The sequence below is a fragment of the Buteo buteo genome, chromosome 4, assembly GCF_964188355.1.
Source record: "Buteo buteo chromosome 4, bButBut1.hap1.1, whole genome shotgun sequence".
Taxonomy (NCBI): Eukaryota; Metazoa; Chordata; class Aves; order Accipitriformes; family Accipitridae; genus Buteo; species Buteo buteo.
Genome location: NC_134174.1, coordinates 2,269,542 through 2,294,162, shown reverse-complemented (window position 1 = coordinate 2,294,162; position 24,621 = coordinate 2,269,542). Strand labels below are relative to the sequence as shown.

At 46.6% G+C, this 24,621-nt stretch overlaps 1 protein-coding gene across 1 annotated transcript in view; it reads left to right on the top strand.

The window, feature by feature from the left end:
* The window catches only part of EXOC4 (exocyst complex component 4), a 404,410-nt gene that overhangs the window by 365,069 nt on the left and 14,720 nt on the right, over positions 1-24,621 (top strand). Inside the window, exons 15-17 of the mRNA XM_075024592.1 lie at positions 3,813-3,954; positions 6,692-6,870; positions 8,505-8,664. Of these exons, the coding sequence (XP_074880693.1) occupies positions 3,813-3,954; positions 6,692-6,870; positions 8,505-8,664 (481 nt within the window). The remainder of the gene's footprint in view (positions 1-3,812; positions 3,955-6,691; positions 6,871-8,504; positions 8,665-24,621) is intronic.

Genomic DNA, 24,621 nt, shown 5'->3' with positions numbered 1-24,621 from the left:
ACGAGTGTGTTAAGTTTATTTTTCTCAGGTTTGCTGGAATGAAACGTTCCTTCTCGCTGAAGTGAGATATCTTGGCTTTGCTTACAGTAAGCTAGAAGAAATCCCAAACAAAACCCTAACTGTTACCCGGCAGCACAGGAAGCTCACTTAAGACAAATGAAATTCATCCATTAAGGCTGCAAGATGATAAGGGCCAATGGAGTAAGGCTTTGGCCACTGCTTACCCAATGGTCACGTATTTTGTTGGCCAAGAGGGGTCACGTTTAACTCTGTGCAAATGGGTTATGAAGGAGGAGAAGGAGAAGAAGTGGTGGATGGCTGCTGATCTGCTCTTTTATTTTTCGAGCATTTCAGTTGGAGGTATCTCCCTCTTTAAGCAGAGAGCTCGGAGTGCGCTCTGGTGGGTTGAATGTCCACCTGTGGGTGGACACCCTTTTGGTGGTCACCCTTCGCCCAAAGGACTGGCCAACTCCAAATCCAGCTCCCAGTTACATTTTTTATTCAAGGCAACTTAATAATTTAGGCTCTGATTATTTTTGCTGCTACAGCTCCTTCTGTGGGTTCGTGTTGCCAAGGATGATGGAGTAAAACTGTCTCGAGCGAGACTTAAAGAAACGAGATTTCCTCGTTGGCTGTGAAATGGTGCTTTCTGGATGTCCAAGGAAGGAGAAAGGCAAATTGATGGGCTCTGAAAGGCTTCCTTTGATCTCAAAAAGCAAAAGTACACTTCAGTGCCCTGATTGTGCATGGCAGAAATTGGTACGCATCCCCCATACCAGCACCTGACCCTCCGCCCTGCCGGGGGGGCTCGGAACACCCAGAAGGACTTCAGTGCTCTGGCTTTAAATAAGGAGCAGATTGTCCCCATCTCCCTCCTCCTCTTATCTCCACTGACAAATATAATTACAGCTTCACTTAAATTACTGTAAATGAATTCTGGAGAGTAGAAAAATTGCGCGTGTCTCTCCACTGCAGGAATCAGCTGACTCTTGCGTTTCGGACGATGGGTCCATCCATCTCCACCGCTTGCAGGGAGGCATCGCTGGAGCGAGCTGGCACGATCGAACCCGAGGCTGCAGCTCCAGCACTGCTAGAAAGAGATGATTCTTGCAGCGAGTCCATCTCCAGGAGCCAGGCTGATAGAAACTTCTCAAAATGTAGGATTTTTGAGTAAAAATAGATGGGGTTTGCCCCCATAATAAAGGTGAGGTTTCCTGCTTTCTACTGTGGCCAAATAAGCACCCCTAGACCTGATCCTGCATGACCCAAAAGTCCTGCCACCCACCAGGGAAACAAATGTCACTTGGAGGTCTCACAGCGGAGAGGTGGGTGGCAGCTGGACAAACAGCTCTTCCAAAGCGCCTTCCGAGAGTCATCTCTTAACACCGTTATCTGGAAATTAGAGGCTGTGTAAATAAGCCCATCACCCCCTTGCTGATAATGTCATTTTCTTTGTGGGAGAGACCTCAGTGAGGAGAGAGAGGCTTGGAGAAGTGTCGGGGTGTGCGAGGGAGGGGGCATCCTTGTTATTCCCATTCATCCTGGGTAGATGCTGCTCTCGTTTCCCTCCTTATTTCTCTTTTACACTCCAGGCCAGTTAATTATTTTCAGCAGTATTTGCCAGACTATGAATTTTTCTACCATGTTCCTTGGTTTAAAAAAAAACTTCATAAATATTGCTGTGATTGCAGGAGTTGCTGAAGGAGGCTACTTCCAGGAGCCGTGTTTTACATGGCTTCATCCCTGCACGCTTTTCTCTGTTGTAATTCACAGTACATTCAGATGCACAGTTAGGCACTTTGCTGTGTGCAGTCTTTTCCTTTCGCTTTGTCACGCTCCTTTAATTGTACAGTTCTGCCTTGTATGTTTACCTCTGTTTCAATTTGTTTTGCACAAAATAGATTGGGGCTTTTAATCTTCTCATTTTGGGGTTTGTTTGTTTTTTTTTTCTTTTCAGACTAGATCTGAAGGTGTATTTAATTTTAAGAGCGAATCCAAAGCTCAATGTAGGTTCCTCTTTCAAAGCAGGTCTTTGCTTGTACAAACAGCGGCAAGTGACATTTACTTAATCAGTCTCCATCAAAATGAAAGTTTATTGTCAACAGTTCCTTGGTGATGTACAAATCCTTTCTGTGCAGAGTTGCGTTGGTGTCTGGCAAAGTGTTTATCGTGTAACGAACGTTAGTGCAAGAAAAGAGAGATGTTTCTTAAAGCCAGCAGATAGCATATCTCCATTATTGAGGTTGATCACGGAACAGCTATGAGCTGAAAATGTGAAGCAACCATGAAAAAAAGCAGACACGGCAGAGCAAAAGAGTATTCCCAGGGGAGACGGGAAAGCTCTAGTCCCTTTGTGGCACCACTTACAGCTCAAATACAGCAGACAGCTCTGGTTACCTGTGTTCAAGACAAATTAATTGAAACCAGAAGGGGTGCAGAACGTTGCTTTTGTCAAGCACTGGAGCAGGCTGCCCAGGGAAGGGGTTGAGTCACTGTCCCTGGAGGTATTTAAGACGTGTAGACATGGCACGTAGGAACGTGGGTTAGTGGTGGACTTGTCAGTGTCAGGTTTACAGGTGGACTCAATGATCTTAAGGGTCTTTTCCAACCTCAGTGATTCTATGATTCTACAAAGAGGGCTGCCAGGGATGGAGAACTCCGTGAGACAAAGAATAATGTTGGCGTATGAAGAACCAAATGTAAAACATCAGTGAATAAGTTTAGGCTGGAAATTAGATCCCTGACTTTAACTTCACTGTTAGAGAAGTGATGTTTTGAAGGAACGAGCAAGGGCAGAAATCTGGAACAACTTGAATGTGGCACACAAGTTTATACTCAAGGCCATGGGACACAGGGCTTGTGGGGACTGGACTTGATGATCCAGGAGATCTCTTGCAATCCCATTATTTAATTCAAGTGGAAGTTGTCTAAGCAGGGCTGCCTGATTTCAAACATCGCTAATCACCCTATGCAGGAAGTCATTTGTAAAGTGCTGCTTGAATGAGGACTTGAACTCGGATATTTGGGATACGCTTCCTCTAATTAGGGCGGAATATATGATAACAGCATGTTACTCTTGTTAGTGAAGCTACTCCTTTAGCTCAAGTGGCAGTGATTTGTGTTGCAGGGGAGAAGGTTCAGGGTTCAGGCACTGTGATAAAATAAAAGGGATGAAGGCTGCAGGATTATAGCTGCATTGACACCTCTCCAAGAGAAATGATGCTCTCGTGGTTGGGATAAACTCAAGGTGGCTTTTCAAAGAGGTCTCAGTGGGAGGGAAACAGTTGGTCTATGACGAATTCATACGTGTTGCCTGCTTTTTAATTGCTTTACTGCCTAAGAGTTGTGTTTTATTAACAAGAATGAAGAAGGCCTCGCAGTTCCCTCTGAAGGGCTGGGGGCAGGCAAAGACTCATTTGAGATTACGTGGGGAAGTCCATGGTGACCAAAAAGGATCATCTTTTCTGTCGGTGCCGTGCTTTGACTCCTGAGCAGCTCTTTTCTCACTCTGAGCAGAGCAAGATAAATGTTCCTGGATTCTCCAGCTACAGAAATACTCGTCACAGAGTAATATCTTCCCAAGCAAATGTATTCTGGTGCTTGATTAAACCCCTCAGATTCACTTTGGAGTTTAATCAATTGCAGAAGCAGTTTGTTGCTTCATACACTCCCAAATTATAGACGTTCTTGCTCAGCCAAAGGTGAGAGAGAACACACATGTTTAGGATGGAAGCAGACAAGATGCTGTGGTTGCTGAAGCTGGGCAGTATTAATCAAGTATGTCACAAATTAATACTATCTTCTCTTGCTAGCCGTGTCTCCTGGCCAGGACAGCCATGCCAGTATGGAACACCTTCCTGCATCCGAACAGATCCTGCAAACCCTGAGCGAGCTGGCCAGGTCTTTTCAGGAGATGGCTGACCGCTGCCTGCTGGTTCTGCATTTGGAAGTCAGGTAAAAACTCCGAATTCAGGTATCGCGGGTGAGCTCACAAGGCTGTAGGTTAAGACTGTGTCCAGAGTACATATTATGGCATCTGAGACAGATATACTTGCCTGCTGAAGCTTCAAAGGTCAGTCCAGAAATGCCAGATCCCATCACCACGGATGGCAAAATGTGGGATGGAGGCAGAATTCCGAAAGTGGAATCTCCTAGGGTCGTCTGTGTCTTATGTGTCAGAGACTAGGAAAAATGGGGGGGGGGGGGCTTTGTCCTTAGACAATTGCACAGTGATGTTTTAATAGTCTAACAGGTGTCTGCACATTTATTAGCCACTGCACTTTGGATTGCAAATAGGAGCTTTTCTTACTACTTTTTCAAATAGTAACAGAAACTGGGTAACCAGCTGGATATTTTTTAAAGGGATGGATAATTTTATGAAGTCTCTGACTTCACATGCAAAGATCAAAGGCAGCAGATCCCTTTCTTCATGCTGCCAGCTGTCCAGTCTGGGGCCGGGAAGACATTTTTCCCTTATGCATTGTATCAGCCAGGTGTATTTTCATTGCTTCCCATTTCTCTGAAGCATCAAATAGAAGCGGATGTCAGAGACGGGCAATGAGACTTGATGGACCATCAGTTTGTTCTGCCGTGACATATCCTGAGCCATATCGTGTCCTTGTGTACATAGGCAGAGCTCTGGTGAAGTCAGTGTGTAGCTTTAAAAAAAACCACACATTAGTTATTGTCAGCAGTCCTTCAACCTGCTATCCATCATCTGCTGGCCACTTGATTGCAGGCATCACAGATGAGCTGGGGTTTGAAGGATTCGAGGAAAAGATTGTTAAGGTATGGAAATGGAGCAGCTTTCCAGCTGCGATGTAATTGCAATGCGATGCCTGAGCTAACCCAGACTCATGGATGGGCACCAGCCTGAATGGGTTTCTGGCCTCAGTCCTCTGTGGCTTTCCATCACACTTGGGTTAAGCAGAAATAAGTGCAAATGTAATTCAGGAAAAATTTTGCTGTCATTTTAGAGCAGACCACTGCCCACCTCCTCTAGTGCTTCTAACAGGAGCCCCGGTTTAATGCTGTAAATACACCAAAGCATGTTACTCTGTGCAACAGGTAGAAAGGATTGAGAAAAAGAGATGCTAACAACCAGGAAAATCCCCAGCGGGGTGGGAGCATCCCCATATTCATCACTGCGTTTGCAACCACCTGCAGCAACAGAGGAAAATCCCAGTCCCTCTGATGGCTGTTACTAGCAGGTTTCCCTGAGATTCCTACGCCAGCTCCCCAGATCCGTGCCATTTCCAAGGTGCACAGTACAATGTGTATTCATTCACAGAAACCCTGTGCTTTAAGCAGGCGCTCGGAGCACATTTGTAAAGAGCCTGGGAATTTATCCGGCCTCTTGCTGTTGCAGGTGCAGTCTCAGAAAACACCGGCAAACAGCAAAGCAGATTTGAGACGATGCAATTATCCCCCCCGTTCGTTCACAGCTTTGCCAGATGCAGGTTGGCACCAGCCCGGCGTTGGCTTCTCCTCCTCCAGTACCGTGTGGGCATGACCTGAGGACAGTGGTCACTGGGATCCTGCTCCTTGGATTTAGATCTGCTTCCTTAAAGGATATCTGTTGGCACATTCACATCACTAACCATTTCTTTTGTTACAAATAACTGTGGAGTTTTAGATTACTTAATGTCTGTTACAGTATTTTCCTATAAAAAGCCCTATATAGAATTATATAGAAGCAGGCACTAAAGAGAATAAACAGTTGGTTTTATTCTTGGAACTGCCCTAAATTGAACTTGCCTATGATGGCCACCTCAAGGACGTTTTCTGGGAGGACAGGGGACATGAAAGCCAGGACATACCCATCACAGCTTCTCCCACCCCGACACAACTCCCTGCTGTTTGTTTGGGCCAGTCTGGTGTGAACTTTCTGTCTCAGTGTGCTGATCCTCAGTTATGCTTCAAATGCAAGGGATATTTCACCCAGGCTGTGATTTGGTTGCGTTTCCCTGACAAATGAAATTCAGAAGAACCCAACCAACCTCCTGTTCCCATTGAGTGATGTGGGTGAAATCCAAGAACTACAAAAGTAGTTTTGCTATCAACTGTGCTGGACATTGCACTTTCCCCTATAGGTTTGAGAGCAATTACTTAATTACAGGTTTTTCCAGAACTGTAATAGGCGATTTGAATGCAACAGAATTTCTCCTTCGATGGAGGGATGATGGTTGGGCACGTTGCCTACAGCCCTACCAGGGAGGTGAACAGAAAAGAAGAAAGTTGCAATAGTCTTAAATGCTTGGGAATAGGCACAACCGTGGCCTGCTAATTATCGTTTCACGTCCCCTGGCTCACTTCTGCCAGTTACAACTGTTATTAGGTCTTTATGGTACATAGAAGGAGTTCTTATTTGAGCATCAGTATGGAAGTGCTGCTGAACCAGCACGCGTGAAGTTGGAGAACCTTGTGAAAAGACACTTGGCATTTTCCTGGGATGATGTAGGTCAGATCTGTTACTGAAGAGTCCTTTGTATTCACCTCTCCAGATGGGACAACGACATGTCAAGAGGAGGATGTGTTTAATGCAGACATAAGTACCCATTTCTTAAAATTACTGTTATTTTTTACTTCCTTAAACACTGGAAGGAAAATAAGAAGGTGACACTTTGCATACCCACTGGTATTTTAACGCTGGGGTTGTGGCATTGTAACATCTCCCTCTTCTGTCTCACAGAGTTCATTGCTTCCACTACCTGATCCCACTGGCTAAACAAGGGAACTACGCCATCGTCGCCAACGTGGAGAGCATGGACTATGACCCTCTCGTTGTCCGGCTCAACAAGGACATCAGTGCTATTGAGGAAGCCATGAGCGCCAGCCTCCAGCAGCACAAGTTCCAGTACATTTTCGAAGGTCAGGCATTTACCATCAGAGTTTGGTTCTTACGAAATGATTTTTCATTCTCATCCCAAAGCTCAACAGTATTCCTTTTGGGGGTAAGGCGGACTGTGGTACTGTTGCCACCTACGGCAGATGCAAACACAGGGCACTCAGAAACCCTGTTGCCTCCATACCATTTCTGAGCGTATTTGGCTCAAGAGGAGAAAGAGGCCCATGCTGAGTAGGAAGGCAGTAAGTTGATCTACGTGCAAGACAGTTCTTCCTCGGCAAGCCGTAGGGCATGTGTATATATTACAAGCACAGCTTTATTATGGCTCAGTTCCTATCCGAAGTGTAGCCATTCCATTTCTAAAATTAAATTTAGAGAACATTAGCTCTTCTGATGTCTCATCTGTCGTGATTACCTTGGAGAATATAAATCATGTCTTGGTTCATCTCCCCTGTATTTATTTGTGGCACTGACGCACAGTTCTCTTGCCTGCGCGCCAGGATATGTGTCCTTTTATGTGGTAGTTGTTCAAAGTCAGGAGAAGGTGGGGACTGGAGATGTACCCATTGCCCAATATAATATGTCACCAGGGATGAAGGCTTTGTCTGATTTTGGCCACGGCTTACTGGTCCTACAGAAGGCTTTCAGTATCTGTGTACTTCCCTCCTGTACCCATGTAGCTACTGACGGTGCATTTTTTAATCAGATGTTTTCTGAGCTGTGTGAATCTGTGGCAAACTGAGTGATCACCAGCACATTGTAGAGCTCCTCTTACAGCTCAGGTCTACCATATCTCTTCGAGGAGAGTAAAATGGCTCCACACAGAGCTATGGGGACCATTCACATCTCACTAAGCCATGAGGTTGAAATTTATACACACGCTCTTCGTGAAATGTAGGCACCTCTTAAGCCTTGTTTTGGAATTTACATATTCCCCATGCTGGTTGCCTATACATGAACATATTTTCTTAATTCAGACTTTTAATTGACGTCTAGTCTTGTACAGACCTGTGTACTGAGTGAATCAGGCTGGGGTTTTTGACATTTGTAATGCGACATGAGTAGATACCTCATTTTGGGAGTAGCTGTGACTTATAGCAGCCAGCTACGTCCTTCAGCAGCAGGGGAAAGATGGAGACATCATTCAGACACAAGAAACTATTCAAGACTGATCAGAGAGGTTGCACATCAAGTGCATTGAAATGCAGCTCATTTCTGCTTTTGCAGACAGTGAGTTTACCAGGGAAAAATACTACCCTTGATAACAGATTAAAATACTATCATTTTGTAGGAGCAGTAGTGGTCCATTGCTCTGCCCAGGCAGAGAGAGGGACTGAAAAGGACATTATGCAAAGCCTGACTACAAATCTGGAAGTGCCCTGGAAATATCAATGGCTATGATAATGCAGCTTTGAGTTTTCATAGTGTTTGGGGGCAGTTTTGTATTTTTACTAAGGAAGGAAATCTTGAGGAAAGTCCTCCTAAAATGCGCAGGGAGGATACTGAGGGCTGTTACCAGGTACGGTTCAGTGTATCTCCTGTTCCAGTTCACATGTACCGCTTAACAGTGCTCATTCATGGGTTTTATGATGAATTGCTGTCACTAAATGTCTTCCTCCTGTGATTTTATTGTTTGTTTTCCCCCTCACCCTTGCAGGTTTGGGCCACCTTATTTCCTGCATTCTTATCAACGGTGCCCACTACTTCAAGCGCATCAGTGAATCTGGCATCAAGAAAATGTGCAGGAACATCTTTATCCTCCAGCAAAACCTGACGAACATCACCATGTCACGCGAGGCTGACTTGGACTTTGCAAGGTGAGCGGAGAGCCCCACGTTGTGTTTGTTACTATTTTGTTGTCCACAGGTACAGAGGTAGCTCCTTCCAGAAGCTTCACCGCTCGTGCGTGCAACTGGATCCATATCAAGTTAAACGCAGAAAAGCGTTACTCGTAATATTCACTTTCCCTGTTGTTGAGCAACGTACAGAGCGACACAGATCACTTGAGCTCAGCATGAGCTCAAAGCGATGGTCCCACCAAAGTGCTGCGCTTGGGGCTTCCTCTTGGTCTGGTTCTCCTAAGACCAAAACCCAGGCAAGGAAAAGCTTCTAGGTATAGGTCTTGGGTGGAACTTAAACTGGATGAATCTGAGGCCTGGATTCATGCCCAGATAAGTAGTGTTTTGGTTTGTCGAAGGCTTAAATTTTTAGCAACTCACAGGAACAGTGTGGGTGAACCTCAGGGATGCCAGGTGCTGTCTCCCTTCAAGTGCTGTTGCCCTTAAAATGGTAGTAATAGCAAAATAAAAACAAAACTGGACATGATAGATCCCCTGCAAGTTTCTCGCCCACCTTGCTGCTTTATTCACAAAAGGGGAACTGTTTGAGGAATAAGCAAATGGGTAAAAGCAAACACTAAATGGTGCATACTTTGCACGAGGACCTAGGGTGCTGGCTACAATTAGCCGTACTGGCTGATCCTCTGTGGCAGCAGCTGGTTCAGCAACGGGCAGCTGAGCCCAAGAAATAGCAAAGGAAGAGCCTGGAACTTGCAAATTAAAGCACGTAGATCAAATGACAGAGTTTTTCGTGACACTTGGACATGACCCACCGCAAACACTGGAAATAGTTGGTGTCGTCATTTGGCCATTGCTCTTGGAGACTGAATTACGAGAGAAGCACAACTCCCTCTGATGAGGGAGAGTAGGTAAGACTGAGTGCCTCATTTACTTGGGCTCTCATATGGGGAATGATCTCATTATTGAATTAGTTTCTTCATAATAACATTGACATGGGGAAGTTATGAATGCTGAGACCTGGAGGAGGGGGAGAGAGAAAGATCCATTACTAACTCTCCAAGGAATTAAGTTCCCAAATTCAATCTTTCCTTTTTTAAATGATTTTTTCCCCTGATCTGTTGAAATGCTAAATAAATTAGCCCAGTTTTTGGCAGGCAGAACAGAGCTTGAGCATGTGCTGACAGCAACTGGCACCCAAATAACGAAACGCTGACCAAGCGCTGCTGGAGGCTGGCACGGCGCAGCTGGCCGTTTTCTGGAGAGGTCTTTACGGGAAGGGTTGAATAGCTGTGGGGTTCTGACTCCTATTGCTGCACAATTTGACGTGGAGTTTGAAGGGAAGGGTGAGGAGGTAACCTGTTCCCCACTCCCAATCTTGCTGGATGGGTGATACACCAGACCAGTAGTTTTCACAACATCAAACGCTATACCAGTCCTCTTTATATAAGAGTTAAGTGGCAAATAGATTTTCTGCTGCTCCATTGGAGCTGCTGGGTACCATCATCAAGAACTGTGGAGCTCAGAAGAGACACCTGAGCTTTCTGCACAGCAGCATCAGCTGCTTTGTGGTACCTGTGATGCAGATTTCTTCCCATAATATAAATTCAACAACATTTCTTTTTAGCTTTCATGACTGCATTGCTTCCCTCTTTCTTTTGGGGCAGATTTCTGTGATCTAGAGAGTATGTTTTATTCTTTTGTTCTTCAGATGACTCCTGAATGCTTATTATCCAGATTCCCCTTTTACATAAACAAGGTGTCTTGTGCATCCAAACTCTGCCCTGCTCACCTGAATTTACAATTACCCGAACAAGTTCTCATGGTACCCTAGGGACTCCAGTTACCGAGGTCTATTCAAACTATAAAATAAACATAACAGTTCACCCCCAGAAAGCATAAAATAACATCAATGTAGGATAAAAGTGATTTGTACTTCTGTGATATTGCTCATACAGGAATCTGTAAATGCTTTGCGCAGGAGCTAACTATCAGTTTTGCCTTTCTAAAGATGAGAAGCAGAGAGCAAGTGGTTATTTCTTGTACGGGAGCAGTGGCAGAGCTGATGGAGAAATACTCACTCACCTGCTCTTCCTTCCCCCCTGCACCTCCTGGTAACAGGGGTAAATTCCCTCCCTGCTTCACTTCTCCGGGGAACTGGGTGATATATTACTGAATGGGAGAGATTTCTGAAGTGGGTCTAACCCAGCCTGGGACTCACTGCCCCATCTCTGGTCTTTGCATTTGCCCTTGTGCAAAATAATTCAACATTTACTCCAGTTTCTTTAAGGAACTTGATCAGAAGTCGTGGGCTCCTTTGATCACAGAAAGACATAATAGGCTTTTTAGTGGGTTTTTTCACACATGCAGAATAATAGATTTTCTCAGGCAGTTATTGTGCTCTTTGCCCTCCAGGTTGGATCTAAGCTTCATCTGAAGCCAACTGGCTTCTGCTTCCCCCGGACAGTCGGTTCACTGCCCCTGTTGCTCCCTTGTCTCCTTGATACTTATTTATCCATGAGAGTGTGACACTCAGGGTTCAGGAAGCAATCAGCCACAATTAACAATCAATACATCACTCTTCATACAATCACTCTTCATATGTTAAGTTTTAATTCTGGAGCAGGTCCTGTGTGGTCCTTTTGTGAAAGCGAATGCATTCAAAGTCTGATGTGCTCGAGTTTATAGGAAAGACCAGACCATTTGAGAAAAGGACAAAAGACTTTCAAGATTTTCCTGGGTGTCGTGCTTTTGATTTGGGGTTTGGTTTTGCTTTTATTTTTCACTTTTGATATGTTCTTCAAGGCTTTCTATGGGCCTCAAAGAGCACTGGGCATCCCCTTTCTTCTCTGTCTCGGTGACTTAGTCAGTAGAAACCCTAACCAGGGAAGCCAGAGGGGGAAGATCTTTCTCCTCTGAAGCCAAAATCACGTAGAGGATTCACAGCAAAATCTTAACCCATGTAACACTCGCTGGTTCTGGTGAGACTCTTGCTGTTTAAACCACATTTTTCAAAAGATCTATAACCTGCAGGTGACAACAGCAGGATTTGCTGCTTTGGGAGTAGTACAATGGCAGGTGGAAAATTCGTTTCAAATGAGTTTTGCTTTGAGAATCTCAATTCAAGGTAGAGCGGGGTAGGGAAGCTCTCTGCAGAGCATCACGAAACAGAGCCAGAGCATGTTTCCATTGAAAAAAATAAATTGCCAAGTTCTACGAGCTCTAGCAAGGAGTTTCTCCACCGACAGGAGAAAGGGTAAAATAGGCTGGTTCTGACTGCTGAGGTGTCGCGAAAGGATTTGTAGTATTTGCTAAATTTCCTGCAAATATTAATAGGTTTTTCCCTTATATGCATGTTCAGTATCTAGGCCAGCAGAAATGCAGTCAGTCGTTAGGGCATCCACTACTGTATTAAAGAAAAAACAGTATTTTATTCCCGTGTATAATACCTAGGCATATACTGCAAAGTCTGGGACTGAGTGTGAGTTTCAAATACCTCCAAATTTTGGAAGTTTCAGACCCAGAATTAGATTTATGGCATTAGAGGGATAAAATTCAGCTTCAAATTTGGATTCCAGTTCAGGTCTTTTCCCTTGTGCCTTCTTTCCTGCTCCCCCTCTATCCTCACCAAAAATTACACTTGCACGTTTATGCAGAGATTTCATCAGAGGTAGTCAAAAAGGGCTAGGTTTCTGCTTCAGACTTATCCTTAAATAAAATATCACTCAACTCCTAGATGTTCATTTTTCATTGAACAAAAAAAAACTTTCTCAGACATACAGCAGTGATAAAATTGCCCTATTCTTGAAAGTTAATTGAGGTGGTTGCAAGGGGAAGGGAGAGACCAGTGATGAAATGTGAACATTTCATACAACACAGTGTCATTTTGACCTCTGAGATAAAGGGGTTTGAGTGGTGCTACTCGTCATTACTGGATCTGAAAGTGTCCTTCATCCCTTAAATGGTCTGCAGCATAGTGAACCAGAGGTGTCTGTACACCTAAGAGTTAGATCGAAGGTTTCCCTGCTGCTGCCATTCAAGTTAGCAGTTGCTACCCCATCTATCCCACGGGGACCAGGAATCTTTTCCTTCCGCTAAAGACGTTACCAGGACCCTTGGCTCTGACCACGTCTTTAGAGTCGATGTGGCACCTACGTTGTCACTGCCAGCGGATCCCAACCACTCTGGAGAAGTCCCCAGTGAGAAGGCGTGGGGAGAAGAAGCCATCAGCGTGGGGAGAAGCCATCAGCATGCCAGACGGTTGTTCGTAGGTCAGCCATGAATAAGCCCTTGAAGTGTAGTTCAGATGTCTGTAATCAAATGTGTCTATCGGTATACAAGGGCTGCTTGAATTTTTATCGTTCACAAAAGAGAATGACCTTTGCTTCTGCTCCCTGGCAAAATGCAGCTGCAGCTGCTGCTCTGACCTTGTTCCTCTGCGTCCGTGCTCTCCTGGTGATACCCGTGAGGCTGCGATTGTCACGGTTTAACCCGACAGGCAGCCAAACACCACACAGCCGCTCACTCACTCCCCCCCCACCAGTGGGATGGGGGAGAGAATTGGGGGGGAAAAAAGTAAAATTCGTGGGTTGAGATAAAAACAGTTTAATAGGACAGGAAAGGAAGGGAAAATAATAATAATGATAAAAAAATTAGAATATACAAAACAAGTGAGGCACAATGCAGTTGCTCACCACCTGATGCCCGGCCAGTTCCCAAGGAGCAGCCCCCAGCCAGCTTTCTCCCCAGTTTATATACTGGGCATGACATCCTATGGTCTGGAATATCCCTTGGGTCAGTTGGGCTCAGCTGTACTGGCTGTGTCCCCCCCACGTCCTTGTGCCCCCCCCAGCCTCCTGACTGGTGGGGTGGGGGGAGAAGCAGAAAAGCCCTTGGCTCTGGATAAGCGCTGCTCAGCAACAACTAAAACATCAGTGTGTTATCAGTATTATTCTTATCCTAAATCCAAAACACAGCACTATGCCAGCTACTAGGAAGAAAATTAACTCTATCCCAGCGGAAACCAGGACAACAATGTACATGTACTTGCTTGTATTCTTACATTCTCCAGGGAAACACCTTCCTTTAGCCCATACAGCCAGCTGCAGGGAGTCAGGAGAGAACGGCACCAGTCCTCATACTGGTTTCAAAGTAAGGGAGAACTGCCAAGGCATTTGTAGGAAGCAGTTACAGTTGACACTGGTTACTCTAAATGGCTCCTGGAAACACACCCTTTACTCAAACCCCATCTTTATTTAGGTGGGGAGGGTAGGAGAGTATAGATGAAGGAGGATGCAGCTGGAGCTTGAGCTTTCTTTCAAACCAGCGTCAAACTGCTGCATCCCTGGTTGCACTGGATACCAAGGTCAAGGTGCCGAGATGTCTGCACGGGGCCACACGGTGTGATGGGAAGAGACTAGTGTGGGTTTGGAAAGCAGCGGATCTGCCTCAGCTCTGTTCTGGCACCTAAAAACCACTCTGCTTTTCCTTGTAAGTTCGAGTGAATCACAGCAGCAGGGTGGAGATAGACCCGCCGGTTTTAGGACTAGCTCAGCCGGTGACAAGAGGCAGAGATGCCCTTGTCCTACAAATTTCCACTGCAGACAGGCCCGTTGCTTTCAGCACAAACAGCCATGGAGGTGGCAGGGTTGTCCCATCCATTGCTCTGATTCTTGCATGGGAAGAACTGGAAAATACCACCGGGAACAGTCTCTGAACTGCAGCAGCAGGATTTCGGAGGGTGCTTTTATTTCCGAGCGCAGTTCTGGTTCGGATGCTTGGCATTCAGGGCTCCTCTCCTGCTATGACTGGCAGGCAGGGGATTTTTTTGTTTGATTATACAGGGGCAGGAGAGATTTGTGCCTCTTGCCTAATGTGCAAGGCTGTCCCAGGCAGGAGGAATAAGTGATAACTTGCTGCCATCTACTGGGTGCTGCAGAGGGAAGGGGAAGCCGGTGTGCATTAGAGATCCCTTAGACATCCCAGTGCTCTGAAAGAAGTCTTTTTCATTGCCAAATATTATTTCTCTTTCTGAATTTACTCTTGATAAATACAGAAACAGGAGGCTGTGTTTGCTGCCTGGGTGCCCAGGTTGCCTGAGGATGTAGCTGGTCAAGGGAAGCCTCCTCTGAGAGCCATTCTTGATGCTTGACTTGTGCGTGTTGAACGCCAGGTCCAACGGATCCCGACGTGAATCCCCTTCGTTCAGTGGCAGAGCAGACTGCTGTTCTGCTCTCAGGTGCCTCCGCAGTGCTCCTGTGATGGTCCTCTGCTGCCTGTCTTCGCTTGTGGTTCAGAACTGGGTGAGAAAGGCATCTCAGGTGTTCTTCCCTGGGGCTGCGCTCAAGCCACGAGAAAATTTGGGGCGTTTAAAATCATTCAGTTTGAGTAAAACCCACGTTAGTTGAGTAGACAACTTGGGTACCAGGCACTGTAACTCATGTATCCACCACAGCACTTAGGGGATTCAAAAGCAAATGGAGCAGCCCACTAGAAAGGATATTGCAAGCTACCAAGGAGAATTTTGGTACCCTGGTGTAGACATGCTGGTCACTGACCCATACCCTCTTGACTCAGTGGGAAAAACTTTATTGTTCATAAAAGCTGTAAATGTGTTTGTCTGGAGGAATTCCTCTCCCCCCACTTTATGCCCAAGGTCCTCAGTGCTGTGGAAGGAAAAAGTCACCAATGCTTTGCAGTACGGATCCTAGGAAGACCGTTCCCTGTAGAGGAGCCAGAAGCAGAACAGGCTCTGGAAGAAAAGCTTCTCTTTGCTGACAGCGTGGGAAAGACGTGTTATCTCCATCACGATGCTGGACTCATGTTGTGTATCTGTGGAGCATGCCCTCATTTTGTTTTTGCTGCTTTTAATTAACAAAGCTGCTTTAGTTTTCAATTAAGGACTTGGTTACAACAAAATCTGTATTTTCTTTTCCTTTCTTTTCTCTCTTGTTTTCTCCCCCCTGTAGTTTCCACTGAGCTTTGATCTCAGTGCAGGTTTAATTAGCTGTAATTAGTGGTTTCACTGCATTAACCAAAAATCCCAACCACAGAGGATTAAAAAACACCGCTTGGCTTGATGCCCCCTCCTTCCCCTCCTCCTTTTGCTTCCCCCATGTTCTCTGGGGGATCAGAGACTGTCCCCGTACGGTCCTTCACCAAACGGGTGCTGCTGGGCGATGCCCCGTGCATCCCAAACAGCTGCCCTGTTACGGACTCATTAAAACTACACTGGAACAAATCACCCATCCGTGTAGTTTAATTTCCAGTTAAATTTGCAGCTGCCATGAGTTTCAGCAGGACACCAATTTATGCCTTCACAACATTTCATAGAGCGCTTCTTGAGGTTTCTGACTGCTTTCTGCAATACAGTACATTTACAGCAAGGTGCCTGCTTGAGACTTCCCAAACTTTCAGCTTCTGCCGTCCTGCATGAGCTTCTGGAAGCCATGGCGTGGCCATGGCCTTTGCTGGAGCTGCCCAGCTCCTCAGCACAGAAACAAGAGGGACTTTTGGAAGAGGTGGTTCTGACCTGGGGAAACCCACATCGCTGGTCTGCTCTCCTCAATGGAGGTGCACAGGGAAATACCGCATACCTGGCCACGCAGTTCGTTTGGTTGATCACGACCGAGCAGGAGAAAACCAAAGAGCTCGTTGAGCCGGTGAAACAAGAGCAGTGCTGAGAATCATATCTCCTGTCAAGATATCCACTCGACACTTGTTAGAGATCAGCATACCCCACACCGAGTCCTACCAACCACTCGTGTGTTGGAAAAGGTCTCAGTTCCTCTCACCAACTCAGAAGTTTTATGGGTATTTACGGAGACAACACTGAGAAATGCAGTATTGCCAGATAGTTCACCTTGATGCCCAAGACTGGAGATCTCACATGGGTCCCAGCTGACCACGGCTGTTTTCAGGCTCACACATGCACCTCATCTTCTTGCAGCATCGGGAAACAAAAGGTTTTCCTTGTCCCCTCCTCAGTTCTCCAGGATAAGGTGTTGGTGAAGTTCAGATCTGAGCTTTACGTCCGTGAGTGTTTGAGAGAGGAGTTGGGCCAGTCTTTGTCTTTGAACCACTGGCCCGTGGTGCAGAGATGTACAGGAAAGGCAACACCCCTGTCCTGAAACCTGAAGATGGTTCTCGGGTCATCTTGCCAGAGCTTGCCATGTTCCCCCAGGACTCAGGAGCCATCTCTTCCTGTCCCAGGTTTGTCATTTTGGGAAGGGCAGCCTTCCCAAGGCCAGGAATTGCACTCTTCTTGCTGAGCCATGACCATCCCCTCCAGGTAATTCTTCTTTGCCACAAAACCAGACTTCTTTGTGGAGCCTGATGTGACCTGGAGATGGGGTCTTAATGCAGTCTCCAGCTGAAGTCTCTCTCCTGAAGTCTGAAGGCTTAAAATTCCTTTTAAGTCGCTGTCAGTGACTGCAGATGGTAAATTTATTCCCCGGATAATCTGTATGAGGGCTGTGCTCTGGCCAGTCTTGTGTCACCTGGGTCCTTTCAGCCCTATCTCCTTCTGCAGGGTCCGAACATCCAAAGTGGTTCAGTTAAATCAGCTGCTGGAAGGGCTTAGTTTCTCCCAAATTTGGGCATCCTGATGGACATCGGATATGAGCAGATCCAAATGCCCCCGGTTTGTGCAGGTCTGAAATACTCCCTAGAACAGCACTTGGTGCTTTATCTGCCTCATCTGGAAGACTACCTCCAAACCATACTGTATTTTATTTGCTATGCAAAATGCGTAGCCAGTACACAACAAAAGATCAGCAGCTCTTTACAGCGCACCATCATCTAGGAGGAAAGCAGCAGCCAGCTCTGAAGGCTCGGTGAGAATTTGCGATTGCGCTTGCATATACCCCGCAATGCCGACACCTCGGCAAATACCACCTTCCTCTTCTCGTCCTTTGCACAGCGGGCCCTGATGCGACACAGTAAATTAGAGCAGGGAAGCGATCCAGCTTGGGGGGAAGGGCTATGTTTTGGGTTTCGCATCAGCTTTTTCTCTTTTTTGGCAGGATCAGCTCCCCAGTCTGGTTCACAGCGGGCCTTGCAAACAGCTGTGCTGGCACAACCGAAGGAGAGGGAACAAACAAGGAAATGAGCTGTAAGGCTCTGAAATGATAATGTTCCTGAAAATGGAACTTTATCTTAAATTAGGATAAGACATCAGGGGTGAAGAAGGGAATTGCTCAAGGTAGGAGCAGAGGGGAGGCAGGAGGAGCGAACGCGTCCTCGTGCAGAAGTGGCTGCTCTTCCCACACCATCTTCGGGCCATTTGGCCTGACTCCAGCCGACGAACGGACACCTTTTGTTCTCAGGTTTGCTGAGTAGCCGATTTCTTATTCATTGCGTGTGTCTGGGAAATGCCTTGCCTGCTGCTGATTCTCCGCATTAGGAAAAAACTCCAAAATGCCCTAACGGTGATATACCAGATGTTCGGAAGCAAAGAGCCTGACTCTTGGGGGATGACATTTCTCGTGTTTGTCCTTAAGTAATTTTCACGTAATGAGAGCACTTGAGCACATGAAGGTGGAAAGAAAGTGGCTGAACCACCGGGTAATGACAGCACGTCACTCCCCTACCTTTGGTGACTGCATGGATTATAAATTTCTCAAGGAGGGGATTTTGCTGGCTTTGTAATTAAAACACACACCAGACATTTTGCAGACGTGGACCGTGGCAGCCTGAAGAACATGCACTCAAGTCCAACAAAGTATTTAAGCCCGAGTTTAACTTTCAGATATATGCATTGAGCCATTGAACTGATGAATACTTGCTCTATAACTAGAGATCTGCCACAGTCACGTCTCCATTGGAGCTGGTTGCCCTCAGTTCCCTTCACAGCAAGTAGCGAGAAGTGAGCATGATTAGAGTGCAATTTTCTGAATTGCCTTAAATTTTCTTTGAAATGAGATGAAGGGCCTTCTAGGAGTGCCTGTTCCTTGTGACAAGGATCAGGGAGCAGAGGTGACCCGCTCAGGTGGAATTAGCCTCAGCAGACGTCTATCGCTAGGCAAGGTGAGCCCTCCCCGGCTATCTGGGGTCCGGAGGTGACTTTGCAGGTGGGTAGATCAATCTGTAAGCGCCCTCGATAGGTTTTTACACCCAGTAGCAGCCCCGTATTAACTGGATTAGGGGGCTGAATTCATTTGGCAGTTCCTACATCCCTCATGTCCGAACACGCTGCGATGTGTGAAATCACGTAGCATCCACTCTTCATCGGTATCGCTCCATATAGCAGAGGAAGCATCTTAAAATATCACTCAGTACTGGAAGGCACCAGTCCTGCCCAGGCTTTCCACTGTTGACTCAACGGTTTTATTTTGATCAGCCATTTCAGTTTTTCCCGGAGGTGCTTTTAATTTTCGCACTGTAACCTTTAAAGATATAGGTTTTAGTGGCCTCAGTAATGATTTTCATTGCCTGAATGTGGACGTTTGAGTTGCTCGGAGTAAGGAGATTAATTCAATTTTCCTAAACTGGAAATGGACTGAAAAACTGAGAGGCTTCATTGACTTTCTTTGCTTGGTTCTTGGTGTATTAGTGAAACAATCAATGGAGGTGAACTTCTCAGCCAGCAGAAGCCAGCATTCACATTTCCAGGGACACAAGCTCAGGAAGATGTGAATAAACATTTTTAAGAAGTGTTTTTGGCTGTTAGACTTGGCCAGAGCACGTTTCTACTCTGCATTAAAAACATCAGGATATATTCTCCTGGAAGTGAATTGCAAACAAATTCCTCATTTATCCCTGAGGTGACAGTCTTTTGCTGATATGTGCTTTCTTGAGACTAATAAGTTTTGAATGTCGGTGGGAAAAAAAAAAATCAAAGTAATTACTTTGTGTTCCCAAGCTGCTTATTTGTGTAGGTGCATGTGTGTTTATCTCTTTCTGTCATGCTGCATTGCTAATGGTAATTAAAGTGAAGGGATTTTTTGTGTTAGAAGTTTTTCTTCTTAATTTCTGCCTTTAGTGACTTTGGCCTCCATGACGATGCTTAGCCACTGACCAGTTACTTGTAGAACTGCAGTTGCTTTAGTATAAGGTCTAAGTTCAGAAAACTCTGGCTGTCCAGCTGGAATTGGATCGTTTTGTTTATCCAGGTCTGCAGCACGTAGGGTAGGTGTTTGTTTTCTTTGCAGACCAAGTTTTGAAGGGTGTGAGTCCTGGTATTCACTATCATCTTGGTGGTGGTTCTTGCACATCACAGAATACTCATCAATATTTGCTTTATTTGACTACACACAATTTGGTATGTGGGTTTTCATAGCAAAAATGCAGAGCAAAACCAAGTTGTACGTTGTCAGCAATGGTGTGGTGTGTGCTCACCACGTGCTCGTGCCTCCCTGGTAAACCAGTGTAGGACATGTTGTCTATGGCTCAGTGGGTGGGCCAAGGAGTTCTGCCAGGTTTGCAGCCTTGGGTGTCCATCCCACCCAGGGGGGGCTTCAGTCTCTCCCTGCACTGCGTTTTTTTGCACGAAACATGAAATACGTGGGCTGGAAAGAGGCCACAGGGCTTTCCCACCAGCTCCCCAGGCTGCACAGTCTGCAGACCAGGTTTCAGTCTGGATCAGGAGACCAAAACCACAGCCCCACCACAGTGTCCAGAAACTGCCTAGGTTAATACAGGGTTTCTCATACCGTAGGAAGATGAAGATGAATGTGAAAGCTCATTTCCAGGTCCATGTAAAGCATAAAACACATGTGATACACCACTGGCTTTAGCCATGAAGGGGCTAGGCAGGCTTTTGGGTGCATAGAGAGCAGCTTTATTGGTTTGCTTGCTTTAAAAATGCTATAGGAACATTTTAGCAATCCTCTTCTCTCAGTTGAGTCCGAGGGCCTTCTCCTCCTGCCTTCTCTTGGTCCCCTGCACTTCCACAGCTTCAGGCTATGGAAATCACATCAAGCATCGGACAAGGTGTTGGGCTGCAACCATGACTGCACTGGAGACGCTGAGGCAGCAACGTGCAGGGATGGAAATGGTGATCTCATTAAAGGTGGGGTCAAAATATGCCTTTTACAGCATCCCTCCTAAAACAGGCATTGTATTTATTGTATTGGGCGTTGCAGGGCACGGCGGGTTGAAATCTGAAAGACCTACATGGTGCTGGTTGGAGAAGTGGCAGGCCACGCAAGCATGGAAGACAAATGGTTGGTAGTAACGATCCTACTAAAAGGTTACAACCTTGAAATGGATCCTAAATGTCATGACAGACGCCAGGTCTCCCAAGGGAGATTTGTGCTTCCAGGGGGCAAAAGTTGATTTTGAACAGGCGGAATAGTGCCAAAATGGAAAGCGGTGTCCTCATCCTCTGTTAAGGGTCATGGCCTTCTCCATTCCCGCAGCACTGCGGCACATCCCACTGGTATCTCCTGGTGAAATTCATGGCATCCAGACCCCCGTGTTGGTGGTGAACGGCTGTCTTTCAGTCGGCGCGGCTGTCACCTCTGTGCACGCAGCCGGTGGAGCGGCTCAGCTCTCCTGCAGAGCAAATGCATGCTGGTTTCTAATTCAAAAAAAACAAGCAGATGGCCAAAAAGGAGGGGTGGGCATGTAAAGCTTTGCCTGCAGCTCTCCCTCCAGGAATTCAGTGGGCCAACAAAGATCAGGAGAGTTGGTGGCAGAGATTGCTGTGGTAGAAAGAGCCCGGAGGAGGGATGGAGAGGGACCTTTAACCCTAGAACCTGTGTACCATGCAGAGCTCGAGGAGCGGAGTGTTTGAGGTTCTTTATACCCTCGTGGGAGGCCACGAGCATCTTTTTGTACCCATGGAGGTACAATAACATCCCTAGCTGGATGTCTTTACGTATTTAAATTCCAATTCAGTCTTTAATTATTTTTTGTGATCATTACTGTTTTAGACGTGATCACTGCCACAGAGAAGCGAGGAAGAAGAGGTTGGTTTTGCTTTTAGTTTAAGGGGGTTTTTTTCCTCTACAGTAGCAAAGACTAGCACCTCCCAGCCCAAGGAATGGGCTTCAGTGAATCATCTGCTCTCTTTGCAGCAAGGTCCCCGTGCTCACCTGCAAGCCATAAGAGCTGGCTGTTGTTGCGGAGAAGTTTGCCAAGGGGAGGTGGAAGGGATGGGAGAAGGATGGCCATTTAAACACTTTAATTTGTCGACCAGCTGGAGATGTAACAAGCACATCTCCAATTACGTCTCATAGTTCCTAAAGGGTCAAATAACATCATGGGGATAGTTCTGGTTTGAGGTGTCTCTGTCATCTAGCCTTGGACTGCCTTGATTGACACTGTTCAAAATTTAGCTCCAGACTCCAGATTGAGCCTGAACAAACATCCAGTGTCACCCCACAGGAACAGATACCCCTGTGAGTGTATTTGAATGTGAACTCCACGTCTGAGCTCTCACATAACCTGCTTGGAGCTGCTATTTGATCTAGAAATTGCTTTCTGCTCCCGTGCTTAAAGGTGGGCTCTGCCTGTGCTGAGTTTGTGTGCTGAAGGTGTGGTAGCCTGCTGGGAGCTTCTGCTTAAATGCACAGCAAACAGAGCTGTTAGAGGAAGGACAGATTTTTTAAGAAGGGAAGTTGGCGTGACACAAAAAAAAAATTGCAAAGAAAGGGGGAACCATCAGTGTGTGAAGAACACCCATCCCAGGCATTTGTCTGCAGCTGAAATAAAGGTAAATATTGGATTGTCAGCTTGAAATGCATCTCTATTGCCTAGCTCCAGCCTGCAAATGGAAGCAATTAGAAAAATGTCCTGCCTTTTTCACAGTAGGCTGCATCTTTCTAGCACAAGCCCCACAGATAGAAAGACACATGCAAGTCCTTAAGTAGCAGATTGGTTTACCCTGTCAGTCAGATCTCATTAGAAACTGCAATGCTTCATACCCAGTAATCTGCTAGGAAATAACAGATATTGATGCTGCGCGATACGTTTTTAAGAGTCACGGCTCATCACTTTTCTATGCACTAAAGTCGTACCTTTCGCAGAGGTCTCTCTCTTAATTAGATTGAGCCAGGGAGCAGAGCATTTCAACCTGCTGATGCAAAGGCATCCGGGAATCAGAAATGTTTCACTTGGAAGGTGTATGAGCAGGCAGGGCACGGCTGGTAGGGTGTAAAATATCGGTGCTAGGACACAAGGGGGACAGGTGAGGACGTGGCCAGGTCTGGGAACAGTGCTTTCAAGGTCGCAGTCGAGGACAGGAGGGGGGAGAGAGGAGCAGGGGGTAGCAATGGCCTCGGGCCAGTTTCTGCTAGACTCTAGGAGGGAAGAGGGAAAATGAGCAAAGGACAGAAATAGCACAACTGAGAGGACCAACAAGGTCAAACCATGGCAGCGTTAGGGCAGAGCAAGATATCTTGACAGTAGGGTCCAGGGCAGGTATAGCCCAGGAACCGTACAGCAGAGCTGGCCAATTTTCCAGCTCCTTTAAGTCAGGTATGGAAATCTCTCGACAACCAGGAGCCCCAAGATGTGTAGCGTGTACCCGTGGAGGTAAGAGCACTTCTCAGGGTGTCTCAGGGACATCCCTCTGGCTCAGCGAGTCCCCAGTAGCTGGGAGGGTGATCTGGAGAAACATCGCTGCCCTGCTCCTCTCCGGCCAGGTGCTGTTGACCACAGTCAGCACAGTGGGACACCAGGACATGGACTTTTGGTGGACCGTGGTGTGGCCTGGTACAACCATTCTTGTGTTGCACGGCAGCTCCCTGGGTGCTTGTCTTCTACTGCAGGGAGGAGCAGACCCCAGGATACCTGCGGCCAGCAGCCCTGTGCCAACACCTTCCAGCATACACGCTCATCGCATGCACGAGCACACGTGCTCACCATGCCACATGCTCCAGGCTTGGCAGCCATGCTCAACTGCTTCAGGGCTGAACACAACTCGGGGACCTTAGGTTGGCTGTACCTGCCGTGGTGCCACCTCAGCATGGTCTTTGCTCGGGGTTAGTCCATCTCTGAGAAGCAGACGGGCACACTAAAGCGGCTGAACTGCTTCTGCTACTTAAAAGCTGGCTTGAGTAGCTGCCTGCCCCTACCTGGAGCAGGCTCTGTTTCCAGATTTATCAGGGACTTGCTAAGGATGCGATTCACTTTCCTAAATATAGTGCTATTTGAAAGACCCTTGCATAGTGTAGGTATGTGAGCAGGGATGGCAGGTGTGACACGGGGGTTACAGGAGACCCAAACCCCATCTGAAATGGTTGCACTAGACACCTGTGTTTAGGCAATTTGAGATACATTCCTCCATTTCGCTCTACAGTTAATTACTCTCCAACAAGCAAGATCCTTAATTCATTCACTTTTGGTCTGTTTTGGAGTTTTGGGCCAACTCAAGGCTAGTAGTGAGCCTTTCTGTTGCCAAGCCACATGTCCTTATCAGTGTCCCTAAAGAAAGATTTCCACCAGCTGCATTGTACAACCAGTAGTTTCGTTCCACCTGGCGAAGATTGGTGCCTGAGGATGCGCAGGTCATTCCGGGTGATGGATCATTCTTGGCCGAGGGGGTCTGTAAAACTCGTAGCTATCACACGGTATCATCAGGATATCTTTTCCTGTGTTACATGCTGTAACATGCTGAGTTGGCCAAAGAAAGTTCAAAGATTGTTGTTCCACGTTTCAGATGATGAGAGCTGGGGCTGATGCAAAGGTCTTTGCTAATTGGTGCAGCTGGGAACCTTCCTTTCTCACTGGTGCTGAAGCATTGACAATTAGGGCAGTAATTTGCCCTTGTACTAGGGAATATTCCCACCTCCAGCTGATCTCCTATGGATTTCCACACTGCCTTCCTCTAGAGCAAGTGACCACTGATGGGTACCCAAAGGAGCCACAGCCCCACACAGAGAGGAGACCACCGATGAGCCCATCTCCTGGTTCTGGGATCTAACCAGATTCTTGCAGGCTCCATGGAGCCAGTTGCATCACATGGAGACAAGTTGCCGTTCAGCAGTTTCTGACCCATGGAGGAACAGATCCACATCATCTTCTTCCCTCCCC